This window comes from Salmo salar, chromosome ssa27 (genome assembly GCF_905237065.1).
Source record: "Salmo salar chromosome ssa27, Ssal_v3.1, whole genome shotgun sequence".
Classification (NCBI taxonomy): Eukaryota; Metazoa; Chordata; class Actinopteri; order Salmoniformes; family Salmonidae; genus Salmo; species Salmo salar.
In genome coordinates, this window is record NC_059468.1 from 4,231,307 (window position 1) to 4,255,433 (window position 24,127).

Sequence of the window (24,127 nt, forward strand, 5' to 3'; positions counted from 1 at the left end):
CAATATTTCCTGCATTCAACAAAGTTTGGAGACAGCAAACTTTATAAACTACCTACAGTGCCTTGCAAGGAAGAAATCTTCAAAAGGGAAATCTTTCAAATTGGTGTTGCAGTAATTATTATGCGTTCCTTTTGTTCTTTCTGTTAAAACCTCTCTAGGGTAGGTGGGACGAAATCGTCTAAATATGACTATTTTACACCATTTTAAAGACAAGACTCTCGTTAATCCAACCACACTGTCCGATTTCAAAAAGACTTTACAACGAAAGCAAAACATTAGATTATGTCAGCAGAGTACCCAGACAGAAATAATCAGACACCCATTTTTCAAGCTAGCATATAATGTCACATAAACCCAAACCACAGCTAAATGCAGCACTAACCTTTGATGATCTTCATCAGATGACACTCCTAGGACATTATGTTATACAATACATGCATGTTTTGTTCAATCAACTTCATATTTATATCAAAAAACAGCTTTTTACATTAGCATGTGACGTTCAGAACTAGCATACCCACCGCAAACTTCCGGTGAATTTACTAAATTACTCACGATAAACGTTCACAAAAAACATAACAATTATTTTAAGAATTATAGATACAGAACTCCTTTATGCAATCGCTATGTCCGATTTTAAAATAGCTTTTCGGCAAAAGCACATTTTGCAATATTCTGAGTAGATAGCCCAGCCATCACGGCTAGCTATTTTGACACCCACCAAGTTTGGCCCTCACCAAACTCCGATTTACTATTAGAAAAATTTGATTACCTTTGCTGTTCTTCATCAGAATGCACTCCCAGGACTTCTACTTCAATAACAAATGTTGGTTTGGTTCAAAATAATCCATAGTTATGTTCAAATATCCTCTGTTTTGTTCGTGCATTCAAGACACTATCCGAAGGGTGACGAAGGGTAACGCGCCCGACGCGTTTCGTGACAAAAGATTTCTAAATATTCCATTACCGTACTTCGAAGCATGTCAACCGCTGTTTAAAATCAATTTTTATGCGATTTTTCTCGTAAAAAAGCGATAATATTACGACCGGGAAACCCTGTTTTCGTTCAAAGACGAAAAAATAAAAACATGGTGTCGCCTCGTGCACGCGCCCCAGTCTCATTGTTCTCTGATCGACCACTATCCAAATGCGCTACTGTTTTTCAGCCAGGGCCTGCAAAGGCATCATTCCCCGTTTTGCCGCCTTCTGAGAGCCTATGGGAGCCGTAGGAAGTGTCACGTTACAGCAGAGATCCTCAGTTTTCAATAAAGAGAGTGTAGAAGCCCAAGAAATGGTCAGAGAGGGCACTTCCTGTAAGGAATCTTCTCAGATTTTTGCCTGCCATATGAGTTATGTTATACTCACAGACACCATTCAAACAGTTTTAGAAACTTTAGGGTGTTTTCTATCCAAAGCCAATAATTATATGCATATTCTAGTTTCTGGGCAGTAATAATAACCAGATTAAATCGGGTACGTTTTTTTATCCGGCCGTGCAAATACTGCCCCCTACCCTAGAGAGGTTAAGGAATGAAAGGGGCAATGTTTCAGTGCATTTACTTCTAGCTACAAATGAAATTTAAAATGTTTTGGCCACCTGTTTTTTTGTAATTGTGTGTGCTGGTGGAAATGATATTTGTCTACAGGTGAAGACATGTATTTGATATATTTAATTTAATTTACATGTACACTAAATGACCAAAAGTATGTGGACACTTGCTCGTCGAACATCTCATTCCAAAATCATCGGCATTAATATGGAGTTGGTCCCCCCTTTCCTGCTATAACAAACTCCACTCTGCTGGGAATGCTTTCCACTAGATGTTGGAACATTACTGTTGGGACATTTGTTGGGCGATTAGGCCTGGCTCGCAGTTGGCGTGTCAATTCATCCCAAAGGTGTTTGATGGGGTTGAGGTCAGGTCTCTTTGCAGGTCAGTCAAGTTCTTCCACATGATCTCGACAAACTGTTTCTGTATGGACCTCGCTTTGTGCATGGGGGAATTGTCATGCTTAAACAGGAAAGGGCCTTCCCCAAACTGTTACCACAAAGTTGGAAGCATAGAATCTCCTAGAAAGTAATTGTATGCTGTAGCCTTAAGATTTACCTTCACTGAAGCAAAGGGGCCTACCCCGAACAATGAAAAACAGCCCCAGGCCATTATTCCTACTCCACCAAACTTTACAGTTGGTACTATGCATTGGGGCAGGTTGCGTTCTCCTGGCAACCGCCAAACCTAGATTTGTCCTTCGGACTGCCAGATGGTGAAGCGTGATTCATCACTCCAGAGAACGCGTTTCCACCCCTCCAGAGTCCAATGTCAGCGAGCTTTACACCACTCCAGCCGACGCTTGACCTTGTGTGTGGTGATCTTAGGCTTGTTTGCGGCTGCTCGGCCATGAAAACCAATTTCATGAAGCTCCCGACGAACAGTGCTGACATTGCTTCCAGAGGCAGTTTGGAAAGCGGTAGTGAGTGTTGCAACCGAGGACAGACTATTTTACGCACTACGCGCTTCAGCACTCAGTGGTCCCGTTCTGTGAGCTTGTGTGGCCTACTACTTCGCGGCAGAGCCGTTGTTGCTCGTAGACGTTTCCACTTCACAATAACAGCCCTTACAGTTGACCGGGGCAGCTCTAGCAGGGCAGAAATTTGACAAACTGACTTGTTGGAAAGGTGGAATCCTATGACGGTGCCACGTTGAAAGTCACTGAGCTCTTCAGTAAGGCCATTCTACTGCCAATATTCGTCTATGGAGATTTCATGGCGGTGTGCTCGGTTTTATACACCTGTCAGCAACGGGTGTGGCTTAAATAGCATACTTTTGAATATACTGTATAGTGTACTACTATGTATGCAATTGCTCTGACTTCTGACCTGGCTGTGTCATGGCCACAGGCCGGTTTTGCAGCTTCACTCCTCAGATGGTTCTATAATCGAACAAGTCCCTGCATTCAAATACCTTGGTATTTGAATTGACAATGATTTAACGTTAAAAAAGCATACGAATGAGCTGGTTAAGAAGCTAAGATTTAAAGTGGCTTTTTTTTATAGAAACAGATGGTGCCTCTCTCTAGTCAGCAGGAAGCAGATTGTGCAGTCAACCTTTCTACCTGTTTTTGATAATGGTGATACTATTTATGAAATTGCAGCTGCCTCTACTCTTAAACCCCTGGATGCTGTTTGTCATAGCTCCCTTTGTTTTATCACAGGAGACCGTTTTATTACTCATCACTGCATTCTTTACCAAAACATTGGCTGGCCGTTTTTAAAGTCATGCAGATCACATCATTACACTCTTTTTGTTTACAAAGCCCTGCTTCATAAGCTTCCGACATACCTAATTTCAGCAGAGGAGTCAGTCTCATACTTTATGTAGACATCGACCAGTCAGGCACATACAGTTACGGCTGTAATATCAGGGTTATCATTCATTCTAAACAGAAAGACAGAGTTCATTTTTTCTAGGCCCAGCCAAGCTAACTCCATTTCATCCTTCCTTACAATACAAACTCCTTCTAGCAGACCAGGCTAGCAGCTGTGTACAGTAGTTTTGCAAATCTCTGTAATCTTCCTCATGTCCTTCATTCAACTGATGTTTAACTTTTCCTGTTAGTTTCGCAGAACATCACTGTTACATTACTGCATTGTAATAAACACACATCAGACATTTACTCCAGTTTGTTGCTCAAGGAGCACAGCTTAATGTCAATGTCCTGAGGCTGCATACTTGTGAAGTCTATACCACATTCTCTCTCTTTTGCTGCATTCATTCCCAGTATGAACAGCGTCAGTTAGATAGCATAGACTCGGCTAATGCTTTAGTTTGCAGTCATATTTCAACAGTTTAAAAAATATATATTTGTGTAATAACCATTTCATTTCTAAATGAATAGCAGGTTGACTGTAAAATAACCAAGTGGATGTTACCATTAGATGGCCCCTTTGCTGCCTTAGTGAGGCTGACCTCTGAATTATCCTTCCTCAGGTGAAGAAGATGGTGGCCAATCAAATTCACAGATTGATGATGGACACAGTGGGAAGTTGGAAGTAAGGCCACAGAACAAGGATGAGTGGGACGGACCAAGTAAGACAACACGCACGCACACACACATCCACACACACACACTACACTATTCCGATTAATTAACCAACTCATAAGTCCACCACAACTTCCTAAAAATTTGCTGAAGGTGTGGTGGACTTATGAGTTGGTTAATTAACCGGAACAAACACAAATCATAAACGTAAAGGATCTGGCATATCTGGTTCATATCTTTTCATGGTTTTGTAGCCATTGTCTAGTGTGATATTACTAGCACAGACAGACATTCAGTCTTTGTCCCAGATTACTACAGTCAGTGTGGTATCTCCTCTCTCTCTGCTCTCCTTCAGGGCAGAACATGATTAAAAGGAGATAAAGAATCATGTCCATGTCAGTAATGAGCTACACTGCCTTTTATCTGATCGTTTAGAAATATGTATTTTTCTCCAAGATTTTGCTGCTCTTTGGTGAGGTTGCTTAGGGAAGGGTTTTCCAAACCTCTCCTGTGGGACCCCCAGCCATTCCAAGTATTTTAACTATTCCACAGCTAGCAGACCTGATTCAAATGGTCAACTAATCATGAAACGCTTTAACTAGGTGAATCAGGTGAGTTCGTTCTGGGCTATAACAACATTGTTAAATGTCTGATGGTCCCCAAGGAGAGGTTTGAGAACCACTGGCTTAGGGAATATTTACAGTATATGAAAGGGTTGATATACACACTTTCCTCTGATGGGATACAACATATTTTACATATGAATCTTGAAATTTAAACAAATATGACATTTTTTTTTATGGAGATTTTTTACTTCTATGTCATATCAATTGTGGTGTCCTGTCAACGTTACATCTTACTAACAGTGAAATATAAATGTGTTATATAATCACAAACCTATTCTATAATCAGTTTATAATAATAAGCCTGTAGGCATACAGTTTCAATTGACTTCCGACATTCATTATCACCACCAACCACTCTGACTTGGATATAACTTTTTCCAACTGCCAAGAAATGTACATTAGATCCTGTCCAATAATAAGTCCAATAATACATTTCGGGAGAGAGTAGAGCGAGAGAGAGATGGATAATGAGAGAGAGAGAGGGAGACAAAGTGAGACAGAGGAGCGACACGGATGCAGCAGCAAGTAACGAGGGCCTGTGAGGATCGGAGGAGGGATGGGGATGGAAAATGGATTTTAATGGCAGTGTTGGATTAGAGAAATCCCTGGAACAATGTTAAATCATTACAGCTCCAGACGACATCAAAGTCCCCATGATTGAGTCCCTAAAGCCTTTTCACAGGGGGACTGGCGGAGAGCAAAGCGGGTGTAAACCAGTGGCGAGACCAGCCAGGCCACATTGGGCTAGAGTGGATTGGAAATGTAAGAGCAGGAAGCTACAGTGGGAGACAGTCTCTTTACTTTTGATATACTACAGTATGTGATGTGGTGAAGCCAGGGATGTGTCTAAATACTGTATATATAGTACATGTATATAGTCCTACAACTGAAATGTGTTATTGAAAGGAGATAGTTATGTGAAGTGATGAAGTCAGGGATATAGGATACATCTACTGTATAGTATACGTGTACATCTGAAAGGTATTTTTGAAAGTGCCATATTGGAAATGCACTCAGTTAAATAGCAAGAGTTAAATCAACTCCAAATGTAACACTATTTGGGGTTTATATGGTCCCACCCATGTTTTGTGTAAAAACTAATCTTGTCATCGTGTTGATATTTTTGGAGTTAAAGCAACACTAAATTAAGTGAATATCCAACCCTCATAGAGTTGCTTAAATTTAACTCCTTTGCCATTTTACACTTTTCTGTGTTGTTTTGAATTAACAATCAACTTCCTTTGAGTTCTAAGTGTGTGAAGCCTTATTTGAAAATGTCTTAATGTGTTCCATTATGTTGGTTTGCAATGTGATATCCAATCTCTGTTGGAAGCCAACTTGCAGGAAGATATCCAGCACTGTTACATCACTCACAACTTGTGTTTAGAATTCTTGTCAGAGTAGGGAAGGAATCCCAGTCCATGAAGACTACCTACACTACATAAACTGGAATAACTATCTCACTAACGGTTGCTTTAAATCCAACCACTTACATTTTTGCGAAACTAATACAATCTGTATGTTTCTTATCTTTGTGTGGCATAAGATAATTAACAATCAAATGCAAACAATCAAAACACAGATTAAAAATAAATCTGTAACAGAACATGCTTGGAAATATGACAATGAGGCCCCTCCAAATCTGTGGATAACTCCATAGATTTAGCTTCCTGTCTCTGGTTACGCTTAATGGAGTTAAAATTACTCCGTCTCAATGAACTCCAGTTATCAACACTAACTCCAGGAATTGTATCACTCTCTTCAATTTAACCCACATTTTTTAAAGGCTGTGATTTCAACTATCCTTGATTTACTGTGTAAGAACAGGAAAATTGACTTTTGACATGCAGAATGTGAAAAGGCTTCTGTATACATCTGAAAGGTGTGGAAAGTGTCATTCGTAACATAAGCCAATCTAGTATTATATATCTCGCTATACTTCCAATTCCTCCTTGGTGAATATTATCAACACACTTGTCCACCTGACCCTCACTTTGTCTCGTTTATAAAGGCAGTGTCTAAATGATGGATCTCTCACTATGTGGATGAACGAGGGAGGGAGGAGGAGGAGGGACCTGGTTGTCAGCCGAATTAACTAAGATACCAAATAATGCTGTTAATAATAATATTCATATCGATAATGATAAAGGCCTCTAATCTTAAAAAAAACAAAACGCCATGTTACTCACTGATTGTGGGAGTGTTGCGGTATTCAATTAGGAGGTTTTCTCCAGCATATTAATCATGTCCTCAACAAACAACTCGGCAGTAATTAAAGCCTCGGCGTGGATAAAGACGTGTTGCTGGATCATCAGTCTGTTTATCAACGTTCACACAGCCGCTGTTAAGTCAATTCCGTGTCTTGAGGGGAATTTCAATTATCGCAGTCAGGTTAGCCTATATTTTTTGTGAGATGAGTTTATTTGGATCAAACAAACAAATACATGATAAAGTACAGAACACTAATAGAGAAGAACAACATAAGATATTACATTAAATACAAAATAAGAGTTATATAGACACCAAGAGGCAACAAAAATCCTATTTACACAGTATTCAGATATACATATTCATATATACAGTACAGTTCAATTCGAGATGCGCAGTGATACAAGATGTTATTTCTTTTCTTGTTAAAGCTAAACTTGCTTTTTGCGAGAGTTACCTCTGGTGGCAGAGCATTCCACGATGACATGGCTCTATACATAACTGAGCGACACATTAAATCTGTTTTTGGTTTGGGTACCATGAAGAAACCCATAGTGGCGTGTCTGGTGGGGTATGTTTGTTTTAAGTGTATTTAAATAGATTATACAAGTGGTTAGGCATTTTCAACACACAAATGTTTCTTAAAAAGATTAGAAGTAGTCCATTTCTCTTCAAGTGATTGAGGGAGAGGACGACTGCTTGAGTTTGGATGTTTGAATTCAAGTCTGTCAATGGAATGGAAAGTGCCTTCAGTGTTTGTAAATGGGGGAGAGTGGCAGATCTAAAGGAAGAATAGAACTAGAAAGGCTTGACCCGAGCAGCGATGCTCCCTACCCCACAGGGGTTTAACAGGAAGGCCAGGGGAGTGAAATGTAAGCTTTCTGATAATGGTCAAATAAAATGTGTGTGGGAGGAAAAGAAAGCCTGTTGGGCCAGAGGAAACATACACAGGTTACTGAGGAAGTATGGAGGTCAATCAAGGAATACATTGTATCATTAATATTGTTATTTATTTATTTGAGCTCATTTATAGGCCTGTTTATATTTATTTTTATCAACTCCATATCACATTCTCCCAATTGGATATAGAGGGATTTAATATGAAGATGCATATTTTAATTATTGCATTAGTGTTTTGGGGAATTGGCTATTTAGATGGTTCTAGACCGGTTGTGGGATTGGGATTTCAGTCCACAGAACACAACCTTTTCTTTAATGTTGGGGTGATTATATCAGTGGTATACTGTATATCTGAGTCTTGAGCTTGTGGTTGGTCAGCCCTGAACCATCAGCAGGGGCTGTACACGGTCTAACAGTACGACTGTGAGAGGACTTAACACATCCATCACTGTGCTGCAGCACATCAGAAAATCACTCCACACCCTACAACCTCTTTATTCTCCAACAGCTTGAAACCCCCAACGCACTCAAACAGACTACTGCACCACAGCAGCAAGATCATTCCCTTCTCCATGAAATCTAGACAGAGAGAGAGAGGGAGAAGTAAAAAACCTGCGACAATGTGCCTGAGAAATGTGTTTTTTTTCCTCTCACTTCCTCTCCTAAGCCAAAGATGGGCTTTCTCCAAATCCTTGTGCCCTATCAGACAAATTAAAGTAAATCAAGCATGAAATGAAGCAGTAGAGCCTGGAGATAAGGTCCCTTTAAGTCCCTCACAGATTACGCTGTAGAGAGAGCAAGAGAGGGACTGAGGGGAGTGTGAGAGAGAGAGAGGGAGCGAGGTGCATCAGGTCCCCAGCAGTGGAGGAGGCCAGCCTCTCATCTCAGCACAATAGAAGCCTGTGTATTGGATTACTGATGTGGGGGAGCGGTGCAGTAAGATGAGAGGGAGACAGAAAAATGAAAACAGAGTTTAAAATGTTCTTTAAATCTCCCGAGCCCCCAATGTTCCCCCCAAAACCAAACTTATATTAATTGTATTTTTTTAACAGAGAAAGTCATCAGAGAGAGAGAAATTTAATTTGAGAGAGAGAGGGAGGGGGAGAGAAAGAGAGAGAGAGGGAGGGGGAGAGAAAGAGAGAGACAGAGAGAGAAGGGGAAATGTGCGTTGCGTGACAGACTTGAAGATATTTTTAATGGATATTGGAGTATTGGATTTATGTATTCCGTGATGTTTTTACGGGTATGCTCAGTGCTCATTGAATTTAAAAAGACCAGTGGGCCGCTCAATCAGGAACTCCCTGCCTCTCTGTAATCCAAGTTCTTAGTCACAAAGAAAAAACTACTGATCACACTGAGCCAGAGACTTAGGTTCGTCAGCCTTTCTATTTGGTTGATCTCCTAGAGCATTTTCAAAAAATACTTCTGAAACTGGGTGATTTTTATTTTATTTTGTATGAACTTTTATTTATTCAGGGGACCCCAATTGAGACCAGTGTCTCATTTACAATGGTGTCCCGAAAAAGTCCATCAATACAACAAAAAGATATAAAAACTACAACACAGCTAAAAATACATTACATCAGGTTATTACAACAAGTTATAATAATCAATTGAAATAAATGCACAATTCAGTGAACTCATTTAATAACAGAGTTTTAAACTACCCTATCGGCACCAGGGAATCCAGGTGTCATTTGTTTTGTAAGATATTCCATAACTGTGGTGCGTTAAATTTAAAGGTGGGTTCACTAAACTTTGTGGAGACAAGCGGGACCTTAAGAGTTAACCCACCCTGCGAACAGGTTTGGTATCACAATGTTTTTATATTTCAACAGGGAAATTAGGTATGTTAGAAGCTTGTGGAGCCAAGCTTTGTAAACAAGAAGAGAGTAATGCAGTGGGTATGCAGGGCGCTATGGTAGACAGCATCCAAAAGTTTAACTATCACCATAGTCAAGTACTGGCAGAAAAATGTACAGTACACTCTGCTTCCTGCTGTTCATGGAGAGGCAAGAGCTATTTCCAAAAATTAAGCCCACTTTAAAGCTGCAATATGTAACTTTTTGGTTACCCGACCAAATTCCCATAGAAATGTGAGTTATAGATATGTCATTCTCATTGAAAGCAAGTGTAAAACGGTAGAGCTGTTCTATGTGCACTATTTCTATACTTCACTTTCTTAATTTTTGTTTTAGCGTCTTTTACATCAGTTTCAAAACAGCTGAAACTACTTTATTTTTGGATATGGAAAATATATTTCACAGCTGTTTAGATGGTACAATCATTCTCTCCACTACACTTGCTTGTTTTGTCACATAAACTGAAATTGGGCAAATTAGAATTGTTCTACATAGTGCACCTTTAAATCTTAACTTTTTAACTAGCTCATCAGTATGTTTTTTAAATGTTAGATCTTAATCAATCTAAACGTCCAGCTCTTTATAGGCGGGAATCCGCTCGATTTGAGAACCATGCAATGAGTGAATATGTAGCCCATCTGACAAATTTTTCTGTGAATTAGAGAATAACATAAATTTAGTGTGGCCTGCATTAAGTACAAGTTTTAAATCAACATTGCCTTCATGTAATGTAACAAAATCAGCTTGGTCAACAGTCAGTGCAATGTCATACATAACCATATCAGCTGCATACAGATGTATATTACAGGATTTAATATATAGACCAATATTATTTATATAAATAGTAAAGAGAACAGGTCCCAAAATCTACCCCTGCGGTGCACCTTTCGTAATATCAAGGAAACTAGACTTGACACCATCAGAAAGCACAGATTGTGTCCTGTTTGTCAAATACAGTGTAGGTCTTAAACCATTTGCAAGACTCCTTATCCAGGCCCATTTCAGACAGTTTTTGAATTAGTAGGGAATGGTCAATGGTGTCGAATGCCTTGGAAAGATCTATAAATAAGGCAGCACAATGTTTTTTTATGATTTAGTCAATTTAACACCATCTAAAACAAGCATAGTGTCTGAAACAGTGCATGTTTAGAATAGAGTGAGAAGTTAAAAAGGGATTTGGTCAGGGATTCTGATAACTTGGAGATTGGCCAGTAATTATCTAAGTCAGAAGGATCTCCACCCTTATGTAGGGGGATGACATGTGCCACTTTCCAAATCTAAGGGATAAACCCAGTATCAATTGTTAACCTGTTGGGGCTACAGGTTAGCAATGAACCCCGAGCCGGGATTGCTAACAAGGCTGGAAATTCAAAACATCAAAAATCTAATAATTTCAATTTCTCAAACAATCAACTATTTTACACAATTTAAATGATAAACATCTCCTTAATCTAACCACATTGTTCGATTTTCAAAGAGGCTTTACGGCAAAAGCATAAAGTTAGATTATGTTAGGACAGTACATAGCCACAAAAGTACAAACATCCATTTTCAATTCAAGGTCAGGCGTCACCAAAAGCAGAAACCAGCTTGAATTATGCACTAACTTTTGTCAATCTCCATCAGATGACACTCCTAGGACATTATGTTATACAATACATGCATTTTTTGTTCCATCAAGTTCATATTTATATCCAAAAACAGCATTTTACAGTAGCGTGAAATTCAGATTTTTTCTTCTCTGAAATGCTTCCGGTGAACATAACAAAATTACTATTCGAAAACATTGGTAAATTATAATATTGTCATTCAAAGAATAATATATTATCATCTCGTAATTGCTACCGAATGGCCAGATCTCAAAATAACTTTACTGGGAAATCACATTTTGCAATAAACGGGGTGCTATGCTAAGAACAACAGGCTATGCTATACAGTTAGCATCATCTAAAATCGATAATAACATTGTAAATATCCCCTTACCTTTGATTATCTCCATCAGAAGACAGGCATCCCAGGTCCGGAAGGCATCCCAGGTCCGGAACAAATGTGGTTTCTTTTGACAAAGTTCATAATTTATGTCCAAATAACACCAAGTACTTAGCGTTCATTATGCTCCCACAAAACGTGGTGGGGGACTGTAAAATCACGCCGAAAAGCTAAAAAAACCTAGTAAATAATCTATTTATGTTCGTTCAAACATGTCAAATGTTGTTTAACATTAATCTTTTGGTCCATTTTTAATGTTAAACATCAGTAATATTTTCACACAACCTATCCTATGTCGAGATAAACAATGAAGACAAAACTCACGTTTCTCAGATTTATGCGCAGGCGCAAAAAAATGAAGTGATGACATGTCAACTTCCTTGGATTCTAATTTGCTCTCTGTTTATCATAGACGCTTCAAACAACTTTATAAAGATCGTTGACATCTAGTGGAAGCCGTAGGTGTTGCGAAATGAATCCTTTCTCACTATGGTATCTATAAAACAATGACACTAAATAGTACAGTCACAAAATTCACATTTTTTTTTTATCTATTTTTCACAGGTTTTTGCCTGCAATATGAGTTTTGTTATACTTACATACACCATTCAAACTGTTTTAGAAAATTCAGAGTGTTTTCTATCCGAATGTGTTAATAATATGCATATCCTAGCTTCTGAGTTGGTGTAGGAGGCAGTTAAAAATGGGCACATATTTTTTTCAAAATGTCTCAATACTGCCCCCGAGCCCCAACAAGTTTTAAGTTAAAAATATAGGTTCAACAATAAGTGGGGCTGAAAGCTGTAGTAGAAGGAGTCAAGTGAATCAGCTCCTGTGGATTTTTTTTTTACATTGATCTTTAGCAAGGTATTTAATACATCATATACAATACCAGTCAAAAGTTGACACACCTACTCATTCAAAGGTTTTTCTTTATTTTTTACTATTTTCTACATTGTAGAAAAAAAGTGAAGACATAACTATGAAATAACACATATGGAATAATGTAGTAACCAAAAAAGTGTTGAACAAATCAAAATATATTCTATATGTGAGATTCTTCAAAGTAGCCACCCTTTGCCTTGATGACAGCTTTGTACACTCTTGGCATTCTCTCAACCAGCTTCATGAGGTAGTCACCTGGAATGCATTTCAATTAACAGGTGTGCCTTATTAAAAGTTAATTTGTGGAATTTCTTTCCTTCTAATGCGTTTGAGCCAACCAGTTGTGTTGTGATAAGGTAGGGGTGGTATACAGAAGATAGCCCTATTTAGTAAAAAACAAGTCTATATTAACAGCTCGAATAATCAAAGAGAAGCGGCACTCCATTACTTTAAGACATGAAGGTCAGTCACTCCGGAAAATGTCAAGAACGTTTCTTCAAGTACAGTCACAAAAAGCATCAAGCACTATGATGAAACTGGCTAACATGAGGACCACCACAGGAAACGAAGACCCAGTTACCTCTGTTGCAGAGGATAAGCTCATTAGAGTTACCAAATTGCAGCCCAAATAAATGCTTCAGAGTTCAAGTAACAGACACATCTCAACATCAACTATTCAGAGGAGACCACGTCAATCAGGCCTTCGAATTGCTGCAAAGGAACTACTACTAAAGGACACCAATTATAAAAAGAGACTTACTTGGGTCAAGAAACACGAGCAATAAACATTAGACTGGTGCAAATCTGTCCTTTGTGAGAAGCAGAGTAGGTGAACAGGTGATCTCTGCATGTGTGGTTTCCACCGTGAGCATGGAGGAGAAGGTGTGATGGTTAGGGCTCCCGAGTGGCACAGTGTTCTAAGGCACTGCATCTTAGTGCTAGAGGTGTCACTACAGACCCTGGTTTGATCCCAGGCTGTATCACAACCGGCCGTGATCGGGAGTCCCATAGGGTGGCCCAGTGTTGTCCGGGGTAGACCGTCATTGTAAATAAGAATATGTTCTTAAGTGACTTGCCTTGTTAAATAAAACATTTAAAAATGGTGTGTTGGTGCTTTGCTGGTGACACTGTTGTTGATTTATTTAGAATTCAAGGCACACTTAACCAGCATGGTTACCACAGCATTGTGCAGTGATACCCCATTCCATCTGGTTTGCTCTTAGTGGGACTATCATTTGTTTTTCAACAGGACAATGACCCAACACACCTCCAGGCTGTGTAAGTGCTAGTGATGGAGTGCTGCATCAGATGACCTGGCCTCCACAATCACCTGACCTCAACCCAATTGAGATGGTTTGGGATGAGTTAGACCGCAGAGTGAAGGAAAAACAGCCAACAAGTGCTCAGCATATGTGACTGAACGGCTCAAATGTAGTTTAGGAACAATGGGAAAGTAATTTTTCTTTGAAAGTTGATTAACTTGTAAACTCACTTTTGAGAAAATGGCCTTTGAATGTTTTGGTACTACTATTGGAGAGCCCTTCTTTGTCTACACCCATTCAACATTGTTCATACCCTCTTAAGCTTTAGCCCCACCCATCTCATTAAGGGTTGATCCGAATGTACTAACAACAGCACCCAAGCTAACTTGCTAGCTACTTCCAGACTTCTACGTGAGAGAGAACAGCTCACTGAACATTACTCGCCCTAGCAGAGCTGGTAAGGCTGTTATGTTATCCAGAGTGTTGGTGACTGCAACTGTGCCGTCAGATTGTCAGTTCGTAAATTCAGAGCGTTTCGCATTCAGAGCGCACACCAGACCCTCTGGCCGATGTTTACTGATGTTTACTGACATCGGTCATATTCAACGGGTATAGAGCTTTCGTAAATTCATCAGTTATTATGCGCCCTCTAGCACACTCAGACGAGAGTGCTCTGAAATCAGAGTAGATGGCCAGACTGAATTTACAAACGCACCCGAAATGGTTACTTGCATAGTGGAGTCTTTTGTTAAGACATGTAGCTAGCTAGCTAGGTAAGTAAACAATGAACCATAATCACAACTCATGACGTTACTATTCTGCATGAATCTGCAGGTAGCTAACCAACCAGGTTCAATGTTAGCTAATATTAGGCTATAGCTAGCTAAGCAAATAGCTCTGAGATATGAATAATAAGGTCATACACATAATGTTAGCTAGCTAGCGAGCCAACCAGCTAACGTTAGCTAGCTAGCTAGGTAAACAATGAACCATAATCACAACTCATGACGTTACAACCCTGCATGAATCTGCAGGTAGCTTACCAACCAGGTTCAACGTTAGCTAGCTAACATTAGGCTATAGCTAGCCAAGCAAATGGCTCTTTCTGTCATAATTAGAAACGTGTAATATCTGAAAATGTAGCTATCTAGACTCTCTTACCCACATTCATGGTTGGATGCATCTCCTGTCGGATGCCATGGTTGCCCTTAGTTTGAGATGTAATCTGGAGACAGTTGTTTTGTCCATCTCCTTAGCTATCATACTCGAATTCCACTGATTTAAAAACCCAGTCCTCCAGAAAGTTGAGAGCAAAACTTATGCAGTTTTAATACACGATACATTTTTTAAAAAGCAGTGTTAGACAGGATTACCTAGACATACTGACAGAAGCGTGCTATATGGCAGACCAATCCAAACTCATCTCTCGTCATATCCAGCCAACACATTATCTCAGCCAATCATGGATAGCGGGAAGGTTGCTGACTTTTCTTTGGCTAAACCAACTAGGCTCATAATTGAACACTTTCATTTATATTTTACAGATGGCATACAAGTTTGTTATTAAGGCACATGAAAGGTCACATGTTCGAAAAGGCATTTCTACCCAAAAATGCATTTTGATTAAAAAAAGTTTACGTTCAAACGGCTCTCCTGAGAAGTAGTGACCCGCGACATATGCCTAGTTACCAGAAACGGGTCACATATGTGGGCACTCCTTCAAGGCCTTTGGAAAAGCATTCCAGGTGAAGCTGGTTGAGAGAATGCCAAGAGTGTGCAAAGCTGTCACCAAGGCAAAGAGTGGCGACATTGAAGAATCTAAAATATTTGGATTTGTTTAACACTTTTTTGGTTACCACATGATTCCATATGTGTTAGTTATGATTTCTTCACAATTTTTCTACAATGTAGAAAATAGTAAAAATAAAGAAAACCTTTGAATGAGTAGATGTGTCCAAACCTTTGACTGGTACTGTACATCACATGGTTGAAATGAAAATAAAGTACACTGCATTCGAAAAGTATTCAGACCCCTTGACTCATTCTAAAATTGTTGTTTTTTCCTCATCAATCTACACACAATACCCATAATAACAAAGCACAAACAGGTTTTTAGAAACAGTTGCAAATGTGTCGCTGCACAGCTATTTTCAGGTCTCTCTGGAGATGTTTGATCGGGTTCAAGTCTGGGCACTCAAGGACATTCAGAGACTTGTCCCGAAGCCACTCCTGCGTTGTCTTGGCTGTGTGCTTAGGGTCGTTGTCCAGTTGGAAGGTGAACCATCGCGTGATGCTGCCACCATCATGCTTCACCGTAGGTATGGTGCCAGGTTTCCTTCAGACGTGATGCTTGGCATTCAGGCCAAAGACTTCAATCTTGGTATCATCAGACCAGAGAATCTTGGTTGTCATGCTCTGAGAGTCCTTTAGGTGCCTTTTGGCAAACTTCAAGCGGACTTTCATGTGCCTTTTACTGAGGAGTGGCTTCCGTCTGGCCACTCTACCATAAAGGCCTGATTGGTGGAGTGCTGCAGAGATGGTTGTCCTTCTGGTAGGTTCTCCCATCTCCACAGAGGAACTCTGGAGCTCTGTCAGAGTGACCATCGGGTCTTGGTCACCTCCCTGACCAAGGCCCTTTTCTCCCGCTATCTCAGTTTGGCCGGGCGGCCAACTCTAAGAAGGGTCTTGGTGGTTCCAAACTTCTTAAATGTAAGAATGACGGAGGCCACTGTGTTCTTGGGAACCTTCAATGCTGCAGAAGTTTTTTGGTACCCTTCCCTAGATCTGTGCCTCGACACAATCCTGTCTCGGAGCTCTATGGACAATTCCTTCGACCTCATTGCTTCGTTTTTGCTCTAACATGCACTGTGGAACCTTATATAGACAGATGTGTGCCTTTCCAAATCATGTCCAATCAATTGAATTTACCACAGGTGGACTCCAATGAAGTTGTAGAAACATCTCAAGGTTGATCAATTGAAACAGGATGCACCTGAGCTCAATCTCAAGTCTCATAGCAAAGGGTCTGAATAATTACACTACCGTTCAAAAGTTTGGGGTCACTTAGAAATGTCCTTGTTTTTGAAAGAAACGCATATTTTTTTTTGTCCATTAAAATAACATCAAATTGATCAGAAATACAGTGTAGATATTGTTAATGTTGCAAATGACTATTGTAGCTGGAAATGGCTGATTTTTAATGGAATATCTACATAGGCGTACAGAGGCCCATTATCAGCAACCATCACTCCTTTGTTCCAATGGCACGTTGTGTTAGCTAATCCAAGTTTATCATTTTAAAAGGCTAATTGATCATTAGGAAACCCTTTGCAATTATGTTAGCACTGCTGAAAACTATAGTCCTGATTTAAAGAAGCAATAAAACTGGCCTTCTTTAGACTAGTTGAGTATCTGGAGCATCAGCATTTGTGGGTTCGATTACAGGCTCAAAATGGCCAGAAACAAATAACTTTTTCTGAAAGTCGTCAGTCTATTCTTGTTCTGAGAAATGACGGCTATTCCATGCAAGAAATTGCCAAGAAACTGAAGATCTGGTACAACGCTGTGTACTACTCCCTTCACAGAACAGCACAAACTGTCTATAACCAGAAAAGGAGTGGGAGGCCCCGGTGCACAACTGAGCAAGAGGACAAGTACATTAGAGAGTCTAGTTTGAGAAACAGATGCCTCACAAGTCCTCAACTGGCAGCTTCATTAAATAGTACCAGCAAAACACCAGTCTCAACGTCAAAGTGAAGAGGCGACTCCGGGATGCTGGCCTTCTAGACAGAGTTCCTCTGTCCAGTGATTGTGTTCTTTTGCCCATCTTAATCTTTTCTTTTTATTGTCCAGTCTGAGATATGGCTTTTTCTTTGCAACTCTTCCTAGAAGGCCAGCATCCCGGAGTCGCCTCTTCACTGTTGATGTTGAGACTGGTGTTAGAATAATATCTAAGAGAGTCTTTCAAGTTGAGGCGAGTAGTTATCAGCTGAGTTAGATTTAGCTCAATTCAAATATCTTTCAGCTGATCAGATACTGGCATCAACCAATCCAGAATAAGACCACCCACTGTTAATTATTCGGATGTAGCATAGTTAGTCTGCAGGTCAGACAATTTGTTAATAGCACATAAGGAGGCCGAAGGAGGGTGATAAATTCCTGCTAGCGTCAGATGGGCATTATTACCAAGGGCCATTTAAGACAAGACATTCAAATTGCTTAGGGACAGAGGGTGTAATGGATACAGAAACATTTAAGTTGCTCTTTATGTATATGGCAATACCCCCTCCTCTGCCAACTCTGTCAGATCTAAAAACATTATAATCAATCAGAGACAAATCAGAGTCTGTCGTAGACTTCTTTAGCCAAGGTTCAGTTATAACCATGTCCACCTTCATTTGAGAAGCCAGATTTACAATAAAATACATTTTCTAAATACAATTTATGGCATTTACGTGAATCAATCCAATGCCGCAGGTGTTGGATTTCAGATCAGAGGGAGTTTCAAATAAGTACATGCCATGTTTAGCAAGTACATTTAGAAAATATTAGAAAATGTCATGTGGTAGGCTTGAATTGGAATAGATACAGTACAAGATTGCCTAGAACTGAACCATTAGGCCTATGCCTTAGAATGAGGACGTGGATTAAAACAAGAGTCAATGACGGTTACCTGTTGCCGGCAAGGACTGATATCCCGTCATTTTTGTAGTACCTTTTTGATATTAGCACTCAGCATCCTAGTTCCTCTCCTGTTTGGGTGCAACCTGTCCCTTTTTAAGAGCTGAGGATGTTCCCAAAATAAATTGAAATTGTCAATAATATCCAACGCTCTTTCGGGTCAGAGTTTAGGCTTCATCAAAGAGTCAAACGAAAATAGACGGAAGAAACTATCATCTCCAAGATCATGGTTAGGAATAGGGCTAGAAAAGATAATCCGCTTGCCAGTAGCCAATAGCCCTCAGGTATTTGAAATTCCGTCTCAACTCCCAACACTCTCCTCCACTATTCACATCAAAACCGGATGGACAAAGAGGCTTAATCCACTCTATCTGTTGGCTGTCAAACTGCTGGGGCTAAAGCCTAATCAAAGAGACAACTAGGTCATCAAGGATCGAAGCTAGGGAGAGTCGCTTTAGTGAAGTTTATGATCTGTTAATTGACTGCAGAGGGAAGAGGGGCTCAGTGATGATGGTGATAGTGGTGGTGGTGTTCAGTATGATGGGGAAGGAAGTAATCCTGAAATACACTGAAGGGACCTTGTGATAAATGTTCTCTACCTATGTTCCCAGTAGAATAACTGTAGAAAGGCTTCTACATTGAAACCAAAAGGGTTCTACCTAGAACCAAAAAGGGTTCTTCAAAGGGTTCTCCCATGGGGACAGCTGAAGAACCCTAAGGTTCTAGATAGTCTTTGTTACACTCTTAGAAAAAAAGGTACTATCATACACTAGTACTCTCTTTGACTGAAAATGCTACTGCAGTGGTGTGGTGCCTCATTAAGATAATATGGAGTAGAAAACAGTTTTTATTAAAGAATTATGAACTCAAGCTGAGCCATGATTGAATGTTAATAAATAATCTAAATACAGATTGTGCTCTGTTTTATAGGAGAGCTGGAGATTCTCTATGACGGTACAGAGTGGCAGACACGTTCTCGCCAGGCACTTCCTGTGGGCTTCACATGGGGTCCTTTCGAGGGGAAGATCGAAATGACCACAGCAGGAAGTTACATGGTAGGCTACTCAGTAATGAACACCGTTTATGTTCTGGAGATGTGATATGAACGATATGATAACTATATTTGGATGGGTCCAAATATACAATGCATATTGTAAAGATCTTCCCAATGACATGAAACATTTCCATATTTTCACAAACTATACTGAACAAAAATATAAATACAACATCTAAAGTGTTGGTCCCATGTTTCAGGAGCTGAAATAAAAGATCACAGAAATGTTCCATATGCACGAAAAGCTTATTTCTCAAAAATGTTGTGCACAAATTAGTTTACATCCCTGTTAGTGAGCATTTCTCCTTTGCCAAGATAATCCATCCACCTGACAGGGGTGGCATATCCATAAACTGATTAAAAAGTATGATCATTACACAGGTGACTAAAGTAATACTGTGACACTAGAGGGACAGAGATGGCGGACTGAAGATGGCGGTGCAAAATGCCTCATGAGAAATTGCAATATTCAATATCTAAAACTGACTAAATAGTAGTACTATACTGATCTATTTACTCGTGGGCAATAGCATTCAAGCTGGATAAAAAAGGCGAGAGAAGTTTATTGATAAATATTACGAACACAGTCAAGGCCAAAACATGTTGGAGAGGAAACAGGGAAAAAAACGGAGAACCAAACTCCAAGAGAAAAGTACGAGATTCCTCGACAGACACCTATGATTTATGCTTTTCACCACCAGGTACGGTAAGAGTTGAAACCAACCTGCTAAAATCAATGAATTATAAGTTGGGCGTACGTGAACTTGTCAGTAAAGCGATGAAGGTGAGTCTCGAAATGAAATGAAAAACCTGTGACAATGGAGAAAGAAACAAACAAGCTTAAAAATCAATACTATTGAAACGGACATTAAAGAACTTAAAAAGGAGAGCATGTTTCTGAGAGAAGCCTGACTTGGAATCCAGACTAGATCCATGCAAGAATATCTGGTACTTACTGCTATTAAAGAAAATGAGGGTGAAGATCCTGAAAGTGTGTTGAAAGAATTCCTTTTTAAAGCGCTACAGATCCCAGGCGATACTGTCGACAAAATCAAACTCGAACAGGTACCCCGTTTTGGACAGAGATACGAGTGCCCAATCGTTGCCAAATTTGCATTCTTTAAACATAAATAATGGTTAAAAGCCTGGGCAAAAGACTCGCTGGCATGAAAATAAGAATGAATGATCAGTTCTGGAGGAAATTGCAGAACGACGCAAAGTTCTGTACCCATTCTTCAAGGTGAATAGACTAAAAGGGAAATGTGTAGCTCTCGTAGTCGATAAACTGTACACTGATAATCAACTCTTCCGAGACACCAATCACTTCTCCATGGCTATTCTAAATAATGCAAAGTTTCCATAGAGGAGTCAAATAATGGAACACCCAATACTATCCATGGTAGGGATTGTAAAAAAACAACAACTGAAAAACAATAATTTACAACAATTGATACAAAAATAAACTACAAATACACTATGCCATTCAAGATAGGGAATGTTGTAAAAATAATTAGTATTCGACATTCTATTCTTAGTATTTATAAATAGATATAAGACAGCATTAGAAGGAATGATAAATACTGAAATAATACATCTTCAAATATAAGGAACTGGACCACAAAAGTACTTAAAAGCCAGAAATTAGGTAGAAATCAACATTGCAGGGATAAAAACACAGCAAACAGAGGACATAGAAGGCACAGTATGTGGGTATGTGCGGGTGTATTGTGATGGAAGGTGGGGTGTGTGTTTTTGTGTTTGTAAAAGTGTGGAGTTAAGTGAATGAAAAAGGAAAATGGTTGCAAATGCCAAAGCCTGTGTGTGTGTGTGTGTGTGTGTGTGTCTGCGAGCAGGAGTTGTGACAGAGAGAGCTTTCAATTTTGTGCAGATATGGGATAAACATTTTAAAGGAAATTCTAAATATAGTTTATGTATTTATTGTCCTATCATGATGGAACAGTCCTTAACCCTATACACCCACCTGAGCGACCCACACACTCAGGGGAATTTCTTATCTGTTTTATAGGCCTACTGCAAGTAGCCTATACGCAGCCAAGACAGAAAGACCAGAAACCCACGGAGAGGGGGGTCACACTACGACAATCAGAGAGGGGGAAAAGTATTGTGACCCTGGTGGCACAAAATAATCTAAAGGTCTGACTACACAGAGATGATTGGGGAAATGGTCACAACTGGGGACCAGCGTGTGTGTGTTTCAGGGTAGGGGGGTGTATTTGAACTCCATCAGCTAGGATTTGAAATTGGTTGATCAAATCTCCCCATTCTTGCTCAATTTTACATGTCTGATCAAACAGCTACAACTGCATATGCATTCACACCTCAAGTCTCCTCTTGATTTGGGCTCGGGGATGGAACAACTGAGCTTGTGGTTGTTTGTGGGGAAAGGGTGGGGAGTGTGTGTGTGTGTGTGTACAGTATATATCCCACATCTGTTGCTATGGGGTAATGATGTTAGGGAAAATACAGGATAAATCACAATAATTGTTTGCCAAAAATGTAATTTTTGTAATGCCAATCCTGGTTATAGATAACAATCCTTTGGATGAACTGCATACATTATTACGCATATCATTTGTTAATTGTGGAAATAAATTAAGATATGCAAAATGTGTTTATGTCACGCCCTGACCGTAGAGAACCTTTTTATTTCTCTATTTGGGTAGGTCTGGGTGTGATTTGGGTGGGCATTCTAGATTACGTTTATCTAGTTTCTTTTTTCTATGTTGTGTTCTAGTTTCTTTTTTCTATGTTGGGGGTTTTGTATGATTCCCAATTAGAGGCAGCTGGTCATCGTTGTCTCTAATTGGGTATCATATTTAAGTAGTTGTTTTTCCCACCTGTGTCTGTGGGAGATTATTTTGAGTTAGTGCGTGTTGCACCGCTGTCGTCACGATTTGTTGTTTGTTTGTTTGGCTAGTTTCACAATATAATAAAGATGTGGAACGATACGCACGCTGCGCCTTGGTCCGTTCCTACACACATTCGTGACAGTTTATATATATTTATTTTAAATGTTTTAATTACTGTATACAACGCAATTGAGGTGAGGGCGTTGGAAATGCTTTTGGCAGTTAACCTGTGGGACACCCTAGTCAACAGCCAGTGGAATCGCGTCGCGCGAAATACAAATACCTCATAAATGCTATAACTTCAATTTCTCGAACATATGACTATTTTACACCATTTTATAGATACACCTCTCCTGAATCGAACCACGTTGTCCGATTTCAAAAAGGCTTTACAGCAAAGCAAAACATTAGATTATGTTAGGAGAGTACCCAGCCCAAAATAATCACACTGCCATTTTCAAAGCAACTAGCATGCATCACAAATACACAAAACACAGCTAAATGCAGCACTAACCTTTGACAATCTTCATCAGATGACACTCCTAGGACATCAAGTTACACAATACATGCATTCTTTTGTTCGATAAAGTTCATATTTATATATAAAAACAGCATTTTACATCGGTGCGTAACGTTGACTAACTATTTTCCCTCAAATGCATCCGATGAAACAGAGCTACAATTTACTAAATTACTATTCGAAAACGATTTTAAAATGTAATATTGTCATTCTAAGATTTATAGATGAATATCTCTTGAAAGCACCTGTAATGCCAGATTTAAAATTAACTTTACTGGGTAATCATACTTTGCGATGAAAGGGGATGCGATACTCTGAAAAATAGGCTAACGTTACAGGTCAGCGCCATCTTGGAACAATCGCATATCACATCTAGTCTTGTATAGTATTGTCAATAATCCCTTACCTTTGGTTGTCTTCATCAGAAAGCACTTCCAGGAATCCCAGGTCCACCACAAATGTATTTTCGTTCGAAAAAAATACTCCTTTATGTTCCAAGAGCTTGTTCTTGTTAGCACGTCTGAAGGCTGCTCCAAAACTTCCGTCGGCCACGGGACAGCCATTTTGAGAAAATGCATTTTTTTTCCATTTAGGTTCGTTCAAACATGTCAAACGTTGTATAACATAAATCTTCAGGGCGTTTTTCAACAAGAGAGCCAATAAGATTCGAGGGGGACGATTGCATTGTGTTTCAAAACGTTTCGAAAGGGGAGGGTAACCAGGGGCGTCGGCGTCATAATGGTGATGGCCCTCTCCGTGTGACCACGTTCCACAGCGTCTCATTCATTCAGTTTTCACAGTAGGAGTCTCAAACCACTTTGTAAAGACTGGGGACATCTAGTGGAAGCAATAGGAAGTGCTCAATGAACCATAGCTCACGGTGTGATTAATAGGCAACGTGATGAAGTTGAGTTCGCAATTCAGAATTCCACTTCCTGTTTCGATCTGTCTCAGGGTTTTGACTGCCATATGAGTTCTGTTATACTCACAGACACCATTCAAACAGTTTTAGAAACTTTAGGGTGTTTTCTATCCACAAGTATTAATTATATGCATATCCTAGCTTCTGAGTTTGAGTAGGAGGCCGTTTAAAATGGGCACAATTTTTTTTCTAAAATCGCTTTAGCGCCCCCTATCCTAGGGGAACGCCAAGAGGTTTTAAAGCAAGGCCCCTGAACTCTTGTGTATTTTCTGCGCTATGCAATGATATGGGCAGCGACCATTTAACAC

The 24,127-nt window shown here is 39.7% G+C and overlaps 1 protein-coding gene across 1 annotated transcript in view; it reads left to right on the forward strand.

Annotated features, from left to right (window-relative positions):
* Positions 1–24,127, forward strand: part of LOC106588221 (zinc finger protein ZFPM2) — a 104,023-nt gene that overhangs the window by 25,941 nt on the left and 53,955 nt on the right. Inside the window, exons 2-3 of the mRNA XM_014176998.2 lie at positions 3,990–4,088; positions 19,384–19,508. Of these exons, the coding sequence (XP_014032473.2) occupies positions 3,990–4,088; positions 19,384–19,508 (224 nt within the window). The remainder of the gene's footprint in view (positions 1–3,989; positions 4,089–19,383; positions 19,509–24,127) is intronic.